The sequence below is a fragment of the Dendropsophus ebraccatus genome, chromosome 12 (genome assembly GCF_027789765.1).
Source record: "Dendropsophus ebraccatus isolate aDenEbr1 chromosome 12, aDenEbr1.pat, whole genome shotgun sequence".
Lineage (NCBI taxonomy): Eukaryota > Metazoa > Chordata > Amphibia > Anura > Hylidae > Dendropsophus > Dendropsophus ebraccatus.
In genome coordinates, this window is record NC_091465.1 from 92,000,503 (window position 1) to 92,023,798 (window position 23,296).

General features: G+C 45.7%; 2 protein-coding genes across 2 annotated transcripts in view; both read left to right on the plus strand.

Moving 5' to 3' along the window:
* The first annotated feature begins 11,639 nt into the window (after positions 1-11,639).
* The window catches only part of LOC138769948 (IgGFc-binding protein-like), a 133,835-nt gene continuing 122,178 nt past the window's right edge, over positions 11,640-23,296 (plus strand). The window contains exon 1 of the mRNA XM_069948721.1: positions 11,640-11,676. The gene's annotated coding sequence lies outside the window, so the exon portion shown is untranslated. The remainder of the gene's footprint in view (positions 11,677-23,296) is intronic.
* On the plus strand, positions 20,710-22,072 carry LOC138769900 (uncharacterized; the record flags this gene model as incomplete). The annotated part of the gene is made up of 2 exons (XM_069948635.1): positions 20,710-20,739; positions 20,786-22,072. Coding segments are annotated over exons 1-2 (1,317 nt in total), but the record flags the coding sequence as incomplete, so codon positions are not given.

The following is a 23,296-nucleotide window of genomic DNA, read 5'->3' on the forward strand; positions in this document are numbered from 1 at the left end:
TGCTCTTTCTGTCACCGAGTACAGCGCTCTTCCGGCATACTGGGCTCTTTCTGTCACCGAGTACAGCGCTCTTCCGGCATACTGGGCTCTTTCTGTCACGGAGTACAGCGCTCTTCCGGCATACTGGGCTCTTTCTGTCACCAAATACAGCGCTCTTCCGGCATACTGGGCTCTTTCTGTCACCGAGTACAGCGCTCTTCCGGCATACTGTGCTCTTTCTGTCACCGAGTACAGCGCTCTTCCGGCATACTGGGCTCTTTCTGTCACCGAGTACAGCGCTCTTCCGGCATACTGGTCTCTTTCTGTCACCGAGTACAGCACTCTTCCGGCATACTGGTCTCTTTCTGTCACCGAGTACAGCGCTCTTCCGGCATACTGGGCTCTTTCTGTCTCCGAGTACAGCGCTCTTCCGGCATACTGGGCTCTTTCTGTCACCGAGTACAGCGCTCTTCCGGCATACTGGGCTCTTTCTGTCACCGAGTACAGCGCTCTTCCGGCATACTGTGCTCTTTCTGTCACCGAGTACAGCGCTCTTCCGGCATACTGGGCTCTTTCTGTCACCGAGTGCAGCGCTCTTCCGGCATACTGGGCTCTTTCTGTCACCGAGTACAGCGCTCTTCCGGCATACTGGGCTCTTTCTGTCACTGAGTACAGCGCTCTTTCGGCATACTATGCTCTTTCTGTCACCGAGTACAGCGCTCTTACGGCATACTGGGCTCTTTCTGTCATCGAGTACAGCGCTCTTCCGGCATACTGGGCTCTTTCTGTCACCGAGTACAGCGCTCTTCCGGCATACTGGGCTCTTTCTGTCACCTAGTACAGCGCTCTTCCGGCATACTGGGCTCTTTCTGTCACCGAGTACAGCGCTCTTCCGGCATACTGGGCTCTTTCTGTCACCGAGTACAGCGCTCTTCCGGCATACTGTGCTCTTTCTGTCATGGAGTACAGCGCTCTTCCGGCATACTGGCCTCTTTCTGTCACCGAGTACAGCGCTCTTCCGGCATACTGTGCTCTTTCTGTAACCGAGTACAGCGCTCTTTCTGCATACTGGGCTCTTTCTGTCACCGAGTACAGCGCTCTTCCGGCATACTGGGCTCTTTCTGTCACCGAGTACAGCGCTCTTCCGGCATACTGGGCTCTTTCTGTCACCGAGTACAGCGCTCTTCCGGCATACTGGGCTCTTTCTGTCACCGAGTACAGCGCTCTTCCGGCATACTGGTCTCTTTCTGTCACCGAGTACAGCACTCTTCCGGCATACTGGTCTCTTTCTGTCACCGAGTACAGCGCTCTTCCGGCATACTGGGCTCTTTCTGTCTCCGAGTACAGCGCTCTTCCGGCATACTGGGCTCTTTCTGTCACCGAGTACAGCGCTCTTCCGGCATACTGGGCTCTTTCTGTCACCGAGTACAGCGCTCTTCCGGCATACTGTGCTCTTTCTGTCACCGAGTACAGCGCTCTTCCGGCATACTGGGCTCTTTCTGTCACCGAGTGCAGCGCTCTTCCGGCATACTGGGCTCTTTCTGTCACCGAGTACAGCGCTCTTCCGGCATACTGGGCTCTTTCTGTCACCGAGTACAGCGCTCTTTCGGCATACTATGCTCTTTCTGTCACCGAGTACAGCGCTCTTACGGCATACTGGGCTCTTTCTGTCACCGAGTACAGCGCTCTTCCGGCATACTGGGCTCTTTCTGTCACCGAGTACAGCGCTCTTCCGGCATACTGGGCTCTTTCTGTCACCGAGTACAGCGCTCTTCCGGCATACTGGGCTCTTTCTGTCACCGAGTACAGCGCTCTTCCGGCATACTGGCCTCTTTCTGTCACCGAGTACAGCGCTCTTCCGGCATACTGTGCTCTTTCTGTCATGGAGTACAGCGCTCTTCCGGCATACTGTGCTCTTTCTGTAACCGAGTACAGCGCTCTTTCTGCATACTGGGCTCTTTCTGTCACCGAGTACAGCGCTCTTCCGGCATACTGGGCTCTTTCTGTCACCGAGTACAGCGCTCTTCCGGCATACTGGGCTCTTTCTGTCACCGAGTACAGCGCTCTTCCGGCATACTGGGCTCTTTCTGTCACCGAGTACAGCGCTCTTCCGGCATACTGGGCTCTTTCTGTCACCGAGTACAACCAAACACAACAATCACTGAGAACAGTGAAAAAAATCCAACGGAGTACTCATGCAAGCGTCTCCATTGAGAGAGTCATAATACATAACGAGAGACGTGGGAAATTAAGTTTTTATCCTCTTCATCATAGAGGTCATAATGTTTTTTTATTTAGTTAGGAAAGATTTTGAAAAAATCCCTGAAAATAATTTTAATAAAAAGAACATGTCTAAAGAGGAGATGATAGCCTTGGAGAAGTTAAAACGTAATAATAAGAATATAATAAGAAATGCGGACAAGGGAGGGAGCATTGTGATACAAGACAGGGAAGTATATCTGAGTGAAGCTTTAAGAATTCTAAGTGATAATAAATACTATACACAGCTAATTCCAGTAACCCTATGAAACTGTTCGAAGATGAATATCAAACCTGGATAGATGATGAATACAAGAGAGGTATTTTAGATAAAAATGAAAAGAATTTTTTTAACAGTCCAAAATCCTAGGATGCCGTTTTTTTTACCACCTGCCAAAGGTTCATAAATGTTTAGAGAACATGTTTCCTCTTTATACTCCAATATTGATCATGTTCTAGGACTCTCAGCAATGTTTGAAAGTTTGAATATTTTAGGAAATTTTATTGAGAGTCAAAAAGAATTTTTAGTTGCCAGTATGTGTTTTATCCTTGCTCCCAATGTGTTTTTATTTCAGGATCAGGCGTTCCATCATACCAGGGGGACCGCGATGGGGACTCGGGCCACACCCACTTATGCAAATTTGTTCATGGTTCATGTCCTCTTATATTTCGGGGTCCCCCTGGTCTGAGAATCATATAATTTTTTATAAACGGTATATTGATGACCTGTTTTTTATCTGGAAAGGCACACATGAGTCAGCTAATTTATTTGTAGAATTTTTAAATAATGACACCTGGGGGCTACAATTTACTTGATATGGATAAAGAAAAGATTGTTTTTTTAGATCTAGAAATTTCGCATAAAAATGAGATGATCTGTACAAAAACAAATTTTAAGTCGGTTGATTCAAACAGTTTTTTAAATTTTAAAAGCACTCATTTTAAGAGATGGATACATAATATTCCTTTCAGTCAATACCACAGAATTTGGAAAAACTGTACTTTTAAAGAAGATTTTAAGGTTCAAGCAACGGTTTTAAATGAGCGTTTCCGTGAAAAAGGATATCCAAAAAAACTATAAAGAGAAGCTTTTAATAGGAATTTAGCTGTTGAACAGAAAGATCTATTAAAGTCTAAAGAAAAAAACCCTACGAGTGAGGCGGAGAAGGAAAATGTATTTCCATCTAATTTTATTACCTCTTTTAATAGTAGTAAGTAACTTTTTAATTAGAAAAACTATGAGAAAATATTGGCATATACTTTTAACTGACTGATTTTAAAGAGATAAATCCCACCAGAGCCTAAACTTACCTTCAGAAGAGGAAAAACTATTCGTAATATGATCGCCCCTAGTAGAATCAGGAACCTTAAAAAGGAATACGAAAAAAAACAAAGATTTTTTTTTTAAATGGAGTCTGGAGGTGTGGCAAAAAAATCTTGTAAATATTGCAAAAATGTGGCACATGGGACTAACAAGTATATATGTAACGTCGCAGGAGAAAACATTTTTATTAAGCAACTAGAGATGAGCGAATACGATTTGGTGGAGATGGTATTCGATCGAATATTGCGGTATTCGAAAGATTCAAATTCAATCGAGTAGTGAGACGAATACGCGGGAAACATTGGAAAATCCCTTACCATCGCAGTTGGCGCTTTTTTTAATCCAATCACCATGCAGGGAGGCCGTGAGGGACCCTGGGAGTACATACACAGCGCCAAATGGCGTCTACCCTCATTGGATGGCTGAACCACATGATCTCGAATCTTAAAAAATTGGCTCCCACCTCTCGACCGCAGATGCGCTTTCAGCCTAGTCAGGGAGAGATCCTGGAGCAGGGAGAGATCGGTGTTAGTAGGGAGAGATCCTGGAGCAGGGAGAGATCGGTGTTAGTAGGGAGAGATCTTGGAGCAGGGAGAGATCGGTGTTAGTAGGTTCGGTCAGGCAGGATTACTACACAACCCAGAAGTCCTTCTCAGGGCGAAGATCCAGCGAAAAAGTCATCTCTGCATCCAAAGCTTCTCAGTGCTAAGAAATAGATGATATAACAGCAGCATCAGGTGTATTCATCCCAGGACCCTGTGTGTACAGTGACCTATAGTGTCCCTGGTGTAGCCCACTAAGGGCCCCTGATATATACTGTTCCAGTAGCCCACTAAGGGCACCTGATATATACTGTTCCAGTAGCCCAGTAAGGGCACCTGATATATACTGTTCCAGTAGCCCACTAAGGGCACCTGATATATACTGTTCCAGTAGCCCACTAAGGACACCTGATATATACTGTTCCAGTAGCCCAGTAAGGGCACCTGATATATACTGTTCCAGTAGCCCACTAAGGGCACCTGATATATACTGTTCCAGTAGCCCACTAAGGGCACCTGATATATACTGTTCCTGTAGCCCACTAAGGGCACCTGATATATACTGTTCCTGTAGCCCACTAAGGGCACCTGATATATACTGTTCCTGTAGCCCAGTAAGGGCACCTGATATATACTGTTCCAGTAACCCACTAAGGGCACATGATATATACTGTTCCAGTAGCCCACTAAGGGCCCCTGATATATACTGTTCCAGTAGCCCACTAAGGGCACCTGATATATACTGTTCCTGTAGCCCAGTAAGGGCACCTGATATATGCTGTTCCTGTAGCCCAGTAAGGGCACCTGATATATACTGTTCCAGTAGCCCACTAAGGGCACCTGATATATACTGTTCCAGTAGCCCAGTAAGGACACCTGATATATACTGTTCCAGTAACGCACTAAGGGCACCTGATATATACTGTTCCAGTAGCCCACTAAGGGCACCTGATATATACTGTTCCAGTAGCCCAGTAAGGACACCTGATATATACTGTTCCAGTAGCCCACTAAGGGCACCTGATATATACTGTTCAGGTAGCCCACTAAGGGCACCTGATATATACTGTTCCAGTAGCCCACTAAGGGCACCTGATATATACTGTTCCAGTAGCCCAGTAAGGGCACCTGATATATACTGTTCCAGTAGCCCAGTAAGGGCACCTGATATATACTGTTCCAGTAGCCCACTAAGGGCACCTGATATATACTGTTCCTGTAACCCACTAAGGGCACCTGATATATACTGTTCCAGTAATGTTCGTACAGCATGACGCGTGATACGCGCGAATAACATGACGCTCTACAAACGCTTATTAGAATCACGTATGTAACGATTCGCAAGAAATACGAACAAAATGTGTGAACATTGCCGTAAACGTTCATAAAGCGTTTGCAAATATTTTTCCTCGCAACTGTGGAGAGTGGCATTATACTGCGATTTTGGGGTGTTGGGTGCCCCCAGGCATGCTCCCCCTGATGTCACAGTGTCACTCCGGAGGTGTTGGTATCGTTTAGGGAGGTTTCATGGGGGACTTGGTGTCCTCCAAGTGGTCGAATTTTGATTTCCAAGTGCCGCAATTTTTTTCCCATAGACTATAATGGGATCGAATATTCTTTCGAATAGTCAAATCATGGTGCCTATTCGATTCAAATTCTCGAAAGTCGAATATTTCACTACTCGCTCATCTCTAGTAATAACCTATGTGAGTAAAAATTTGTATACTCTGTTTACGTACCACAGTCCTGTAATGTCACTTCCGTCGAACCACTGCTCCCAGGAGACCAACTGGAGATGGCGGCGGCACAGATGAACTCTTCTGAAGGAATCGGATAGCAGGTTTTTATGGACTTTTTATCAATTTCTGGTTGGACTATGAGATGAATTGCATTATCGCCATATGTATTATGTATATGTTTTTGTATCGTCGTTACCGTGGGGGATCAGATTACCGACCTGGAAGTAGTTTGTATAGATGTTTTTGAGCTATTTAAGACGTCTGTGAGTGTGTTCTAGTGCTTGAAAAGGCCCTCCAGGATTAGAGGCAGAAACGCAATGCTACAGTATAATATTTTGGAATCATTACGTGTGACTCCAGGCAGATCATTCTCTCTGTAAGCTATTGCACTTATTTTTGTGTTTTATTTATAACCCCATTTTGGTTCACCTGCGCCATCCACAGGGAGATTGTTACCTCTGTTCTGGTCCTGAGAGAGTTTCCATATGGTATGGCCACAGACAGGCTGTATGTAATGATCACAGATAACACTGATCAGTGCTATGCTATGGCCACAGGCAGGCTGTATGTAATGATCACAGATAACACTGATCAGTGCTATGCTATGGCCACAGGCAGGCTCTATGTAATGATCACAGATAACACTGATCAGTGCTATGGTCACAGGCAGGCTGTATGTAATGATCACAGATAACACTGATCAGTGCTATTGCCACAGGCAGACTGTATGTAATGATCACAGATAACACTGATCAGTGCTATGGTCACAGGCAGGCTGTATGTAATGATCACAGATAACACTGATCAGTGCTATGGCCACAGGCAGGCTGTATGTAATGATCACAGATAACACTGATCAGTGCTATGGTCACAGGCAGGCTGTATGTAATGATCACAGATAACACTGATCAGTGCTATTGCCACAGGCAGACTGTATGTAATGATCACAGATAACACTGATCAGTGCTATGGTCACAGGCAGGCTCTATGTAATGATCACAGATAACACTGATCAGTGCTATGGCCACAGGCAGGCTGTATGTAATGATCACAGATAACACTGATCAGTGCTATGGCCACAGGCAGGCTGTATGTTATGATCACAGATAACACTGATCAGTGCTATGGCCACAGGCAGGCAGTATGCAAGGATTACAGATAACACTGATCAGTGCTATGGTCACGGGCAGGCTGTATGTAATGATCACAGATAACACTGATCAGTGCTATGCTATGGCCACAGGCAGGCTGTATGTAATGATCACAGATAACACTGATCAGTGCTATGGCCACAGGCAGGCTCTATGTAATGATCACAGATAACACTGATCAGTGCTATGGCCACAGGCAGGCTGTATGTAATGATCACAGATAACACTGATCAGTGCTATGGCCACAGGCAGGCTGTATGTAATGATCACAGATAACACTGATCAGTGCTATGGCCACAGGCAGGCTGTATGTAATGATCACAGATAACACTGATCAGTGCTATGGCCACAGGCAGGCTGTATGTAATGATCACAGATAACACTGATCAGTGCTATGCTATGGCCACAGGCAGGCTGTATGTAATGATCACAGATAACACTGATCAGTGCTATGGCCACAGGCAGAGTCTATGTAATGATCACAGATAACACTGATCAGTGCTATGGCCACAGGCAGAGTCTATGTAATGATCACAGATAACACTGATCAGTGCTATGCTATGGCCACAGGCAGGCTGTATGTAATGATCACAGATAACACTGATCAGTGCTATAACCACAGGCAGGCTGTATGTAATGATCGCAGATAACACTGATCAGTGCTATGCTATGGCCACAGGCAGGCTCTATGTAATGATCACAGATAACACTGATCAGTGCTATGGCCACAGGCAGGCTGTATGTAATGATCACAGATAACACTGATCAGTGCTATGGCCACAGGCAGGCTGTATGTAATGATCACAGATAACACTGATCAGTGCTATGCTATGGCCACAGGCAGGCTGTATGTAATGATCACAGATAACACTGATCAGTGCTATGCTATGGCCACAGGCAGGCTGTATGTAATGATCACAGATAACACTGATCAGTGCTATGGCCACAGGCAGGCTGTATGTAATGATCACAGATAACACTGATCAGTGCTATGGCCACAGGCAGGCTGTATGTAATGATCACAGATAACACTGATCAGTGCTATGGCCACAGGCAGGCTGTATGTAATGATCACAGATAACACTGATCAGTGCTATGGCCACAGGCAGGCTGTATGTAATGATCACAGATAACACTGATCAGTGCTATGGCCACAGGCAGGCTGTATGTAATGATCACAGATAACACTGATCAGTGCTATGGCCACAGGCAGGCTCTATGTAATGATCACAGATAACACTGATCAGTGCTATGGCCACAGACAGCCTGTATGTAATGATCACAGATAACACTGATCCCTGCTATGGCCACAGGCAGGCTGTACCAGAAGATCACAGATAAGACTGATTCAGTGCTATGCTATGGTACAGCATTGATCAGTATGTGCAATCTAAGGATATCAGGTAATACAATGGGACTTAAAAAGTTAAAATAAAAATAAAGTAAAAATACAATAATACAAAAATCTGTTTAAGATAAAAACATTATTTTTACAATTTTTACAGTCATTTTCTGATGCCGCTGTCCCTTTAAGGCCCCCGGGGGCCGGGGCTGACTGCAGCCTCTGTGCTTATGTCCCTGATCGTAGGGCCACATGTACTATGGTCACAAAACTACAACCCCCATCATGTCTGCACAGCCAAAGCTTTAGCTCCTCAGGCATGATGGGAGTTGTAGTTGTCCATCAGCTGGAGGGCTGCGGGATCCCCACCCCCGATCACAGATCTGTCCCCACATCTACAATACACAACTAGGGATGTAGAATGGTACAACTCCCAGAATCCCACAGCACCACCCCATGGAGCGCTGTCCTTGCTGTGCAGGACATACTGCACCTGATAAGTACTGGAGAGAATACACCACTTCCTGCAGGACATACTGCACCTGATAAGATCGATGGAGCCTGTGCACATTAGATGTATCCGGTCACCGGGACCACATTGCTGATGATTCAAGAGGAAACAGGTTTATGGTTGGATTGGCCGTCGTGTGATCGGCCATCTCCCTCCCTCTCCTGATCCTCGGCTGATATTCCACCGCAGATCTTGGCTAGAAGATAATTGATCACTGGGCTCCGATCTATGAGGTCACATGTCAGAGATGATCGAACATCGGACAATCCTACGATCGATTGAACATTTGTCATTAGATTCCCGATGCTTCTCGGTCGGTGCAGAAGGAGGAGCCTGACCTAGGTAATAGGCGGAATCCCAGAATTCCAGGCGGTCCCTGGGCAGGCTCCTCCTTCTGCACGGACAGGGAAGCATCAGCAATCTAATGCGGCAGGATCGGGAAAGTCCGAGTACCGTCATCTCTGGTCAGGAGGACGGAGGAAAGACGACACAAGAGGAGGTGTCCACACCTGGGATACAGTCTACACAGCACAGGGCAGTATACCTGAGTTAGGTACTGATCCCAGTAGAACAAAGCTGCCGATTACACCTACGTATCCTACTGTAACGTACGGTTATTCTGGGAAGCCTAGGAAAGTCTGCTCAGCCCAGCGCAGGGACCTGGGACCTCGTACTACCCTAGCAGGACAGGCAAGAAGTGGTGTATTCTTTTGAGTCTGACACATTACTCTCTGCTGCCACCTCTGTCCATGTCAGGAACTGTCCAGAGCAGGAGAGGTTTTCTATGGGGATTTGCTGCTGCTCTGGACAGTTCCTGACATGGGCAGAGGTGGCAGCAGAGAGCGCTGTGTCAGACTGGAGAGAATACACCACTTCCTGCAGGACATACAGCAGCTGATAAGTACTGGAAGACTGGAGAGAATACACCACTTCCTGCAGGACATACAGCAGCTGATAAGTTTTGGATGACTGGAGATTTCTAAATAGAAGTAAATTACAAATCTATATCTAACTTTATCAAACCAGCTGATTTGAAAGAGAAGGAGTTTGGCCGGAGTGAAAGGAGAGAATGAATTGTCTCTGTTCTGGCGCTGAGATGGTTACAGCCGGGAAATCCCCAAAGAGAGAATGAGGAAATAATTCTAAGCAGACGGCAAACAACGAGCGGTGTCCCTGCTGGGCTCTGTGGGCCGGCCTCACCTTCACCATAGTAATCGCCTAACACCAGTAATAATGTGGACAGTTACTTATGGTGCAGGGAATCCTACAGGAGACAAGGATGGTGATTGGTTATGGAAACGTTCCATGTGATCTGGCCCTGTGGTGGATGGCCTGCGGCTACTCACCTGGGTGTGGGTGGAGTCGGCTGGAGGAGCGGTTGCTGTTTCTCCCCCTTAGTCTCACAAGCACTGTATTGAAAGTTGTGCCTCGGATCTGCACCACTCCACCATCACCTCATCTGACACCAAAAGCATTTGTGGTGCGGCTCTCACCCCCGACACATGACACCAGGAACGGCTCTGGTGCGGCTCTCACCCCCGACACATGACACCAGGAACGGCTCTGGTGCGGCTCTCACCCCCGGCACATGACACCAGGAACGGCTCTGGTGCGGCTCTCACCCCCGACACATGACATCAGAAGCGTCTGTGGTGCGGCTCTCACCCCCGACACATGACACCAGGAACGGCTCTGGTGCGGCTCTCACCCCCGACACATGACACCAGGAACGGCTCTGGTGCGGCTCTCACCCCCGACACATGACATCAGAAGCGTCTGTGGTGCGGCTCTCACCCCCTGCACATGACACAATTATCATCTGTGGTGCGGCTCTAACCCCCGGCACATGACACCAGGAACGGCTCTGGTGCGGCTCTCACCCCCGACACATGACACCAGGAACGGCTCTGGTGCGGCTCTCACCCCCGACACATGACATCAGAAGCGTCTGTGGTGCGGCTCTCACCCCCGACACATGACACCAGGAACGGCTCTGGTGCGGCTCTCACCCCCGACACATGACACCAGGAACGTCTGTGGTGCGGCTCTCACCCCCGACACATGACACCAGGAACGGCTCTGGTGCGGCTCTCACCCCCGACACATGACATCAGAAGCGTCTGTGGTGCGGCTCTCACCCCCTGCACATGACACAATTATCATCTGTGGTGCGGCTCTCACCCCCGGCACATGACATCAGAAGCGTTTGTGGTGCGGCTCTCACCCCCGGCACATGACATCAGAAGAGTTTGTAGTGCGGCTCTCACCCCCGGCACATGACATCAGAAGAGTTTGTAGTGCGGCTCTCACCCCCGGCACATTTACCCGGTCACCCATACTAACATCTTAATACTCTGACCAGGAGTTAGGAGCACTGCCCCACCCCCATATGGCCGATCTGGCCATGGCCAGCCCACTCCATTCATTATCCTTAGAAAGGGCATGTGACATCATCAGTGGTCAGGGTCCAGGCAGCAGCTAGGTTTTCTATAGGGACCCTGGATGGGGTATGGGGTAGGTGAGGAGGCAGCCCCATACCTGAGGAGGGGTGTGACCCTGTGGACATCCAGTCCTATAGAGATGTCACCCAGAGATGGGAATCCTCCTCCCGGTTTCCTTGTCATGTTACCATCAATCTTCATGTTGGTCGGGTGCCAGGCTCCTTACTCAGCTGGAGGCGTCTTACACAATGGTGAAGGGCGGATCACTGGACCTGGTGACTTTTTTAGATATGTAAATTGTGTGTTGTTGGTGAGTGATCCGGTGTCCTATATAAACACTGCCCTGCGGCACGGCGGCGGCGGCACAGTCCTGGGCACAGAGGAGCAGGTAAGACCTCCGCTAAGCTGCACACTTCTCTTCTAAGACACAAAGGGAGGCAATGTCACTAGATTTTTATTATTATTATTATTATTATTATTAGATTTTTTTTTTTTTTGAATTTTTGAATTGAAAAAAAAAAAAAAAAAAAGAGAAATAATATTTAAATACAGTGTTAGAAAACAATAATAAGTCGCCGATGGCTTCCATTCCTGAGGTTAGGTGGGGGGCGTCAGAATTGTGATGTAATAGAGAGGGGCCCCATGGAACTATAGAGTGGGTAATTGGCCGCCTCTTTCTGGATGGCCCAACCCTCCGACCCATTCCTACTGACTTCTGCTGACTCCGGGGGAGTGGATGAGGGGGTCCGATGCCGGTTGGGGCCTCTTTAATATCATCATGACTCCTTGTAAAGGTGCAGAAGGGGCACAAAACCTCAGGAGCCCAAGGGGACTCTTCCCATTCTTAGTTCAGCAATACTAGTGGGTGATAGATGGGGCCCATAGGATCTCTCTATCCTCCTATCAATGTAGTAATAATATAGATGACACTTTGCACTGGAAAATAGAAGCATCTCTCTATGTTCTGGAAGCACAGACAGATATATGACAGGTCCCATGTGTCTCCTGGCCTCTATATAACAGTGTCAGCAGTCTGAAAGCACAGACAGATATATGACTGGTCCCATGTGTCTCCTGGCCTCTATATAACAGTGTCAGCAGTCTAGGTGAACAGATAGATATACGACAGGTATCATGTGTTTCCTGACCTCTATATAACGGTGTCAGCAGTCTGGAAGCATATACAGATATATGAGGGGTCCAATGTGTCTCCTGGCCTCTATATAACAGTGTCAGCAGTCTGGAAGCACAGACAGATATATGACAGGTCCCATGTGTTTCCTGACCTCTATATAACAGTGTCAGCAGTCTGGAAGCACAGACAGATATATGACTGGTCCCATGTGTCTCCTGGCCTCTATATAACAGTGTCAGCAGTCTGGAAGCACAGACAGATATATGACAGGTATCATGTGTCTCCTGACCTCTATATAACAGTGTCAGCAGTCTGGAAGCACAGACAGATATACAACAGGTATCATGAGTTTCCTGACCTCTATATAACAGTGTCAGCAGTCTGGAAGCACAGACAGATATATGACAGGTCCCATGTGTCTCCTGACCTCTATATAACAGTGTCAGCAGTCTGGAAGCACAGACAGATATGACCGGTCCCATGTGTCTCCTGACCTCTATATAACAGTGTCAGCAGTCTGGAAGCACAGACAGATATATGACAGGTCCCATGTGTCTCCTGACCTCTATATAACAGTGTCAGCAGTCTGGAAGCACAGACAGATATATCAGTGGTCCCATGTGTCTCCTGGCCTCTATATAACAGTGTCAGCAGTCTGGAAGCACAGACAGATATATGACAGGTCCCATGTGTTTCCTGACTTCTATATAACAGTGTCAGCAGTCTGGAAGCACAGACAGCTATATGACAGGTCCCATGTGTCTCCTGACCTCTATATAACAGTGTCAGCAGTCTGGAAGCACAGACAGATATATCAGGGGTCCCATGTGTCTCCTGGCCTCTATATAACAGTGTCAGCAGTCTGGAAGCACAGACAGATATATCAGGGGTCCCATGTGTCTCCTGACCTCTATATAACAGTGTCAGCAGTCTGGAAGCACAGACAGAGATATGACAGGTCCCATGTGTCTCCTGACCTCTATATAACAGTGTCAGCAGTCTGGAAGCACAGACAGATATATGACAGGTCCCATGTGTCTCCTGACCTCTATATAACAGTGTCAGCAGTCTGGAAGCACAGACAGATATATGGCAGGTCCCATGTGTCTCCTGACCTCTATATAACAGTGTCAGCAGTCTGGAAGCACAGACAGATATATGACAGGTCCCATGTGTCTCCTGACCTCTATATAACAGTGTCAGCAGTCTGGAAGCACAGACAGATATATGACAGGTCCCATGTGTCTCCTGACCTCTATATAACAGTGTCAGCAGTCAGGAAGCACAGAGAGATATATGAGGGGTCCAATGTGTCTCCTGGCCTCTATATAACAGTGTCAGCAGTCTGGAAGCATATACAGATATATGACTGGTCCAATGTGTCTCCTGGCCTCTATATAACAGTGTCAGCAGTCTGGAAACACAGACAGATATATCAGGGGTCCCATGTGTCTCCTGACCTCTATATAACAGTGTCAGCAGTCTAGAAGCACAGACAGATATATGACAGGTCCCATGTGTCTCCTGACCTCTATATAACAGTGTCAACAGTCTGGAAGCACAGACAGATATATGACAGGTCCCATGTGTCTCCTGACCTCTATATAACAGTGTCAGCAGTCTGGAAGCACAGACAGATATATGACAGGTCCCATGTGTCTCCTGACCTCTATATAACAGTGTCAGCAGTCTGGAAGCACAGACAGATATATGACAGGTCCCATGTGTCTCCTGGCCTCTATATAACAGTGTCAGCAGTCTGGAAGCACAGACAGATATATGACAGGTCCCATGTGTCTCCTGACCTCTATATAACAGTGTCAGCAGTCTGGAAGCACAGACAGATATATCAGTGGTCCCATGTGTCTCCTGGCCTCTATATAACAGTGTCAGCAGTCTGGAAGCACAGACAGATATATGACAGGTCCCATGTGTTTCCTGACTTCTATATAACAGTGTCAGCAGTCTGGAAGCACAGACAGCTATATGACAGGTCCCATGTGTCTCCTGACCTCTATATAACAGTGTCAGCAGTCTGGAAGCACAGACAGATATATCAGGGGTCCCATGTGTCTCCTGGCCTCTATATAACAGTGTCAGCAGTCTGGAAGCACAGACAGATATATGACAGGTCCCATGTGTCTCCTGACCTCTATATAACAGTGTCAGCAGTCTGGAAGCACAGACAGATATATGACAGGTCCCATGTGTCTCCTGACCTCTATATAACAGTGTCAGCAGTCAGGAAGCACAGAGAGATATATGAGGGGTCCAATGTGTCTCCTGGCCTCTATATAACAGTGTCAGCAGTCTGGAAGCATATACAGATATATGACTGGTCCAATGTGTCTCCTGGCCTTTATATAACAGTGTCAGCAGTCTGGAAACACAGACAGATATATCAGGGGTCCCATGTGTCTCCTGACCTCTATATAACAGTGTCAGCAGTCTGGAAGCACAGACAGATATATGACAGGTCCCATGTGTCTCCTGACCTCTATATAACAGTGTCAGCAGTCTGGAAGCACAGACAGATATATGACTGGTCCAATGTGTCTCCTGACCTCTATATAACAGTGTCAGTAGTCAGGAAGCACAGAGAGATATATGAGGGGTCCAATGTGTCTCCTGGCCTCTATATAACAGTGTCAGCAGTCTGGAAGCATATACAGATATATGACTGGTCCAATGTGTCTCCTGGCCTCTATATAACAGTGTCAGCAGTCTGGAAGCACAGACAGATATATGACAGGTCCCGTGTGTCTCCTGACCTCTATATAACAGTGTCAGCAGTCTGGAAGCACAGACAGATATATGAGGGGTCCCATGTGTCTCCTGACCTCTATATAACAGTGTCAGCAGTCTGGAAGCACAGACAGATATATGACAGGTCCCATGTGTCTCCTGACCTCTATATAACAGTGTCAGCAGTCTGGAAGCACAGACAGATATATGAGGGGTCCCATGTGTCTCCTGACCTCTATATAACAGTGTCAGCAGTCTGGAAGCACAGACAGATATATGACAGGTCCCATGTGTCTCCTGACCTCTATATAACAGTGTCAGCAGTCTGGAAGCACAGACAGATATATGACAGGTCCCATGTGTCTCCTGACCTCTATATCCTCTATATATCTCTATAACAGTGTCAGCAGGTACTCCTGCATTTACATGATGGGTAAGGTGCAATAGGAGCATAAGTATATGTGACAGATGAGCAGTCGGAGTTGGGGGGGGGGGATAGCACAATGGACGCTGGGATTGCACCATTTACTGTTTTCCTGTGATACATGTATTTTCTATCAGGATGTAATACATGCCCCCCCCCCCTCAATTATTTATTATGTTAGTATACTCCATTATTGAATGAAACCTGATTAATGCTACACATGTAATATATATATATATATATATATATATATATATATACCCACCACTCAAGTTATACAGTCAAGTGCTGGAGAATTGTTTCCTTTTGGTTATTATGTATTTTAATGTTTTTTGTTGCATAGAATATATAATCTTTTGGCTGATCTGGTAGTTTATTGGTCTAATTGTTATAGATAGATCGTCTTATCTGATGGATCTGCTGGACTAGATATACAGGATAAGCACAGTCCGATAGATTTTGGTAATATTGTTTGAATTGAACTGTTGTATATAAATATGTGTATACTATGTGTATGTATATATATGTACTGTGTGTATACTACGTGTATGTATATATGTACTATGTGTATGTATATATGTACTATGTGTATACTATGTGTATGTATATATATGTACTGTGTGTATACTATGTGTATGTATATATATGTACTGTGTGTATATTATGTGTATGTATATATGTACTATGTGTATACTATGTGTATGTATATATGTACTATGTGTATACTATGTGTATGTATATATGTACTATGTGTATACTACGTGTATGTATATATGTACTATGTGTATGTATATATGTACTATGTGTATACTATGTGTATGTATATATATGTACTGTGTGTATACTACGTGTATGTATATATGTACTATGTGTATACTATGTGTATGTATATATATGTACTGTGTGTATACTATGTGTATGTATATATATGTACTGTGTGTATACTATGTGGGAGGCATTTATTAAGTCCGGCGTTTTTTACGCCGGACTTAAAAATGCCCCCGCAGCTCCGGCGGTACGGGGATTTATGTAGAGGCGGACTGCCTGTACATAAATCCTGTGCGCGCCGGTGCGCACCGCCGAAAACCTACGCCAGCTGAGGACTGGAGTAGGTTTTCGGCGTAGAATTGGGCGGAACGGATGATAAATCGCGCGGACTCTGAGTCCGCGCCCTCCGTTCCGCCCACTTCCCGCCTACTTTCCGCCCCCTTTCCGCCCCCTGGCGTACTCGGCGGAAAGTGCCGATTTGCGATTATTTTATTCGCAAATCTGCCATTTGCGTATAAAATAATACGCAAATCGGCACTTTCCGCCAAAAATCATCCGTCCGCCGGATGATACATGTGGCCCTGTGTATGTATATATGTACTATGTGTATACTATGTGTATGTATATATATGTACTGTGTGTATACTATGTGTATGTATATATGTACTATGTGTATACTATGTGTATGTATATGTGTACTATGTGTGTATACTATGTGTATGTATATGTGTACTATGTGTATACTATGTGTATGTATATATATGTACTGTGTGTATACTATGTGTATGTATATTTATGTACTGTGTGTATACTATGTGTGTATATATATGTACTATGTGTATATATGTACTATGTGTATACTATGTGTATGTATATATGTACTATGTGTATACTATGTGTATGTATATATGTACTATGTGTATACTATGTGTATGTATATATATACTATGTGTATGTATATATGTACTATGTGTATACTATGTGTATTTATATATATACTATGTGTATACTATGTGTATGTATATATGTACTGTGTGTATACTGTGTGTATGTATATATGTACTATGTGTATACTATGTGTATGTATATATGTACTATGTGTATACTATGTGTATGTATATATATGTACTATGTGTATGCTATGTGTATGTATATATGTACTATGTGTATACTATGTGTATGTATATATGTACTATGTGTATACTATGTGTATTTATATATGTACTCTGTGTATACTATGTGTATGTATATATGTACTATGTGTATGTATATATGTACTATGTGTATACTATGTGTATTTATATATGTACTCTGTGTATACTATGTATGTATATATGTACTATGTGTATACTATGTGTATGTATATATGTACTATGTGTATACTATGTGTATGTATATATGTACTATGTGTATACTATGTGTATGTATATATGTACTATGTGTATACTATGTGTATTTATATATGTACTATGTGTATACTATGTGTATGTATATATGTACTATGTGTATACTATGTGTATGTATATATGTACTATGTGTATACTATGTGTATGTATATATGTACTATGTGTATACTATGTGTATTTATATATGTACTCTGTGTATACTATGTATGTATATATGTACTATGTGTATACTACGTGTATGTATATATGTACTATGTGTATACTATGTGTATGTATATATGTACTATGTGTATGTATATATGTACTATGTGTATATTATGTGTATGTATATATGTACTATGTGTATGTATATATGTACTATGTGTATACTATGTGTATGTATATATGTACTATGTGTATACTATGTGTATGTATATATGTACTGTGTGTATACTACGTGTATGTATATATGTACTATGTGTATACTATGTGTGTGTATATATGTACTATGTGTATACTATGTGTATGTATATATGTACTATGTGTATGTATATATGTACTATGTGTATACTATGTGTATCTATATATGTACTATGTGTATACTATGTGTATGTATATATGTACTATGTGTATACTATGTGTATTTATATATGTACTATGTGTATACTATGTGTATGTATATATGTACTATGTATATATGTACTATGTGTATGTATATATGTACTATGTGTATGTATATGTACTATGTGTATACTATGTGTATGTATATATGTACTATGTGTATACTATGTGATTGTATATATGTACTATGTGTATACTATGTGTATGTATATATGTACTATGTGTATACTATGTGTATGTATATATGTACTATGTGTATACTATGTGTATGTATATATGTACTATGTGTATGTATATATGTACTATGTGTATACTATGTGTATGTATATATGTATTATGTGTATACTATGTGTATGTATATATGTACTATGTGTATACTATGTGTATGTATATATGTACTGTGTGTATACTATGTGTATGTATATATGTACTATGTGTATACTATGTGTATGTATATATGTACTATGTGTATGTATATATGTACTATGTGTATACTATGTGTATTGTATATATGTATTATGTGTATACTATGTGTATGTATATGTGTACTATGTGTATGTATATATATACTATGTGTATACTATGTGTATGTATATATGTACTGTGTGTATACTACGTGTATGTATATATGTACTATGTGTATACTATGTGTGTGTATATATGTACTATGTGTATACTATGTGTATGTATATATGTACTATGTGTATACTATGTGTATTTATATATGTACTATGTGTATACTATGTGTATCTATATATGTACTATGTGTATACTGTGTGTGTGTATATATGTACTATGTGTATACTATGTGTATGTATATATGTACTATGTGTATACTATGTGTATGTATATATGTACTATGTGTATACTATGTGTATGTATATATGTACTATGTGTATACTATGTGTATGTATATATGTACTATGTGTATGTATATATGTACTATGTGTATACTATGTGTGTGTATATATGTACTATGTGTATACTATGTGTATGTATATATGTACTATGTGTATACTATGTGTATGTATATATGTACTATGTGTATGTATATATGTATGTATGGCAAAGGGCGGCCAGGCAGAGGGAGGCCAGGAAGAAGGAGGCCAGAAAGAAGGAGGCCAGCCAGAGGGCAGCCAGGAAGAGGGCAGAAAAGCAAAGGGCGGCCAGGCAGAGGGCGACCAGGAAGAGGGAGGCCAGGAAGAGGGTGCGGCCAGGCAGAGGGCGGCCAGGCAGAGGGAGGCCAGGCAGAGGAAGGCCAGGAAGAGGGCGGCCAGGCAGAGGGCGGCCAGGCAGAGGGAGGCCAGGCAGAGGAAGGCCAGGAAGAGGGCGGCCAGGCAGAGGGCGGCCAGGCAGAGGGCGGCCAGGCAGAGGGAGGCCAAGAAAAGGGCGGCCAGGAAGAGGGAGTCCAGGAGGGCGGCCAGGCAGAGGGAGGCCAGACAGAGGGTGGCCAGGAAGAGGGCAGAAAAGCAGAGGGCGGCCAGGCAGAGGGAGGCCAGGCAGAGGGCGGCCAGGCAGAGGGAGGACAGGCAGAGGGAGGACAGGCAGAGGGAGGCCAGGTAGAGGGCGGCCAGGAAGAGGGAGTCCAGGAGGAGGGCAAAAAAGCAGAGGGCGGCCAGGCAGAGGGCGGCCAGGCAGAGGGCGGCCAGGCAGAGGGAGGACAGGCAGAGGGAGGCCAGGCAGAGGGTGGCCAGGCAGAGGGAGGACAGGCAGAGGGCGGCCAGGCAGAGGGAGGCCAGGCAGAGGAAGGCCAGGCAGAGGGAGGACAGGCAGAGGGAGGCCAGGCAGAGGGCGGACAGGCAGAGGGAGGACAGGCAGAGGGAGGACAGGCAGAGGGAGGACAGGCAGAGGGCGGCCAGGCAGAGGGCGGCCAGGCAGAGGGCGGCCAGGCAGAGGGAGTCCAGGCAGAGGGCGGCCAGGCAGAGGGCGGCCAGGCAGAGGGAGGCCAGGCAGAGGCATAGCAGCCTGATTACTGCAGGAACACTTAATCCTCCTAGTAAAGCACTCCACAGCTCCGCTTCCTGCCGCATTGTGAGACTTATCTTCACCCAAACAAAAATTTCATGATGGTGCAGAATATTTTCCTCTGACCTCTGGTAACTTGAGGTCAACTTATCTCCTTAAAAGGGAACTCCAGCCAAAATATTTTTCTTTCAAATCAACTGGTGTCAGAAAGTTTACATAATTTGTAATTTACTTTTATGTAAAAATCTCCAGTCTTCCAGTACTTATCAGCTGCTGTATGTCCTGCAGGAAGTGGTGTATTATCTCCAGTCTGACACAGTGCTCTCTGCTGCCACCTCTGTCCATGTCAGGAACTGTCCAGAGCAGGAGAGCTTTTCTATGGGGATTTGCAGAGCATCAACATGTAGGGTGAGAGCCACAAAAACTCACAGATTATCCTCTGCAATATCCCCAGCCACAGCCATATCCACCGCCACTTCCTCAGTCATATCCTCAGCCATATCCTCAGCCATATCCACAGCCACACCCACTGCCACATCTCACCCACATCCACAGTCATATCCACTGCCACAACCACTGCCATATTAACATCCACAGCCATAACCATATTCACAGCCACAACCACATCTCAGCCATATCCACAACCACATCTCAGCCATATCCACAACCACATCTCAGCCATATCCACAGCCATATTCTCAGCCATATCCATAACCACTGCCACATCTCAGCCATATCCACAGCCATATCCACATCCATATCCACAGCCACAACCACAGCCACATCCACAGTCATATCCACTGCCACAGCCACTGCCATATTCTCAGCCATATCTTCAGCCACATCCACCGCCACAGCCATATCCACAGCCACATCCACTGCTATATCCACATCCACAACCCCTGCCACAACCACATCCACATCTACAGCCACATCCACAGCCATATCCTCAGCCACATCCACAGCCATATCCACATTCTCAGCCATATCCTCAGCCACATCCACAGCCATATCCACATTCTCAGCCATATCCTCAGCCACATCCACCGCTACATCCACTACCACAGCCACATCCACCGCCATATCCACAGCCATATTCACAGCCATATCAACAGCCATGTCCACAGCCATATCCACAGCCACATCCACATCCTCAGCCATATCCTCAGCCATATCCACAGCCATATCCACAGCCATATCCACAGCCATATCCTCAGCCACAGCCATATCCACAGCCACATTCACAGCCACAACCATATTCTCAGCCATATCTACAGCCACTGCCACAACCACAGCCTTATCCACATCCTACGCCACATCCACAGCCACAACCACATCCGCAGCCACTGCCATATCCACTGCCACATCCACAGCCACAACTACAGCCAAATCCGTAGCCACTGCCATATCCACTGCCACATCCACAGCCACATCTACAGCCATATCCTCAGCCACATTCACCGCCACATCCACAGCCACATCCACAGCCACATCCACAGCCACAACCACATCCGCAGCCACTGCCATATCCACTGCCACATCCACAGCCACAACTACAGCCAAATCCGTAGCCACTGCCATATCCACTGCCACATCCACAGCCACATCTACAGCCATATCCTCAGCCACATTCACCGCCACAGCCACATCCACAGCCACATCCACAGCCACAACCACAGCCACAACCACAGCCAAATCCGCAGTCACTGCCATATCCACTGCCACATCCACAGCCACATCCACAGCCATATCCTCAGCCACATTCACCGCCACAGCCACATCCACAGCCACATCCACCGCCATATCCACAGCCATATCCTCAACCATATCCTCAGCCACAGCCATATTCTCTGCCACATCCACAGCCACATCCACCGCCATATCCACAGCCACATCCTCAACCATATCCTCAGCCACAGCCATATTCTCTGCCACATCCACCGCCACATCCACATCCATAGTCATATCCTCAGCCACAGCCATATGCTCTGCCACATCCACCGCCACATCCACATCCATAGTCATATCCTCAGCCACAGCCATATTCTCTGCCACATCCACCTCTATATCCTCAGCCACATCCACAGCCACATCCACATCCTCAGCCACATCCACAGCCATATCCTCAGCCACATCCACAGCCACATCCACATCCACAGCCATATCCTCAGCCACAGCCACATCCACATCCACAGCCATATCCTCAGCCACAGCCATATCCACAGCCACATTCACAGCCACAACCATATTCTCAGCCATATCTACAGCCACTGCCACATCCACAACCACATCCGCAGCCACTGCCATATCCACTGCCACAACCACAGCCAAATCCATATCCACTGCCATATCCACAGCCACATCTACAGCCATATCCTCAGCCACATTCACCGCCACAGCCACATCCACATCCACCGCCATATCCTCAACCATATCCTCAGCCACAGCCATATTCTCTGCCACATCCTCAGCCACATCCTCAACCATATCCTCAGCCACAGCCATATTCTCTGCCACATCCACCGCTATATCCTCAGCCACATCCACATCCACAGCCACATCCACATCCACAGCCACATCCACATCCTCAGCCACATCCACATCCTCAGCCACATCCACATCCTCAGCCACATCCACATCCTCAGCCACATCCACAGCCACATCCACATCCACAGCCATATCCTCAGCCACATCCACATCCACAGCCATATCCTCAGCCATATACACAGCCATATCCTCAGCCACAGCCATATTCTCTGCCACATCCACCGCTATATCCTCAGCCACATCCACAGCCATATCCTCAGCCATATACACAGCTATATCCACAGCCACATCCACAGCCATATCCTCAGTCCCAGGACACGGCCCGAATAGCACTGGATGGAGGCCAGTAGCCGGGTTATTAGGTTACGACATAGTTGCATAATAGAGAAGACAAATAATGGGCGACTTCTGGGCGCGG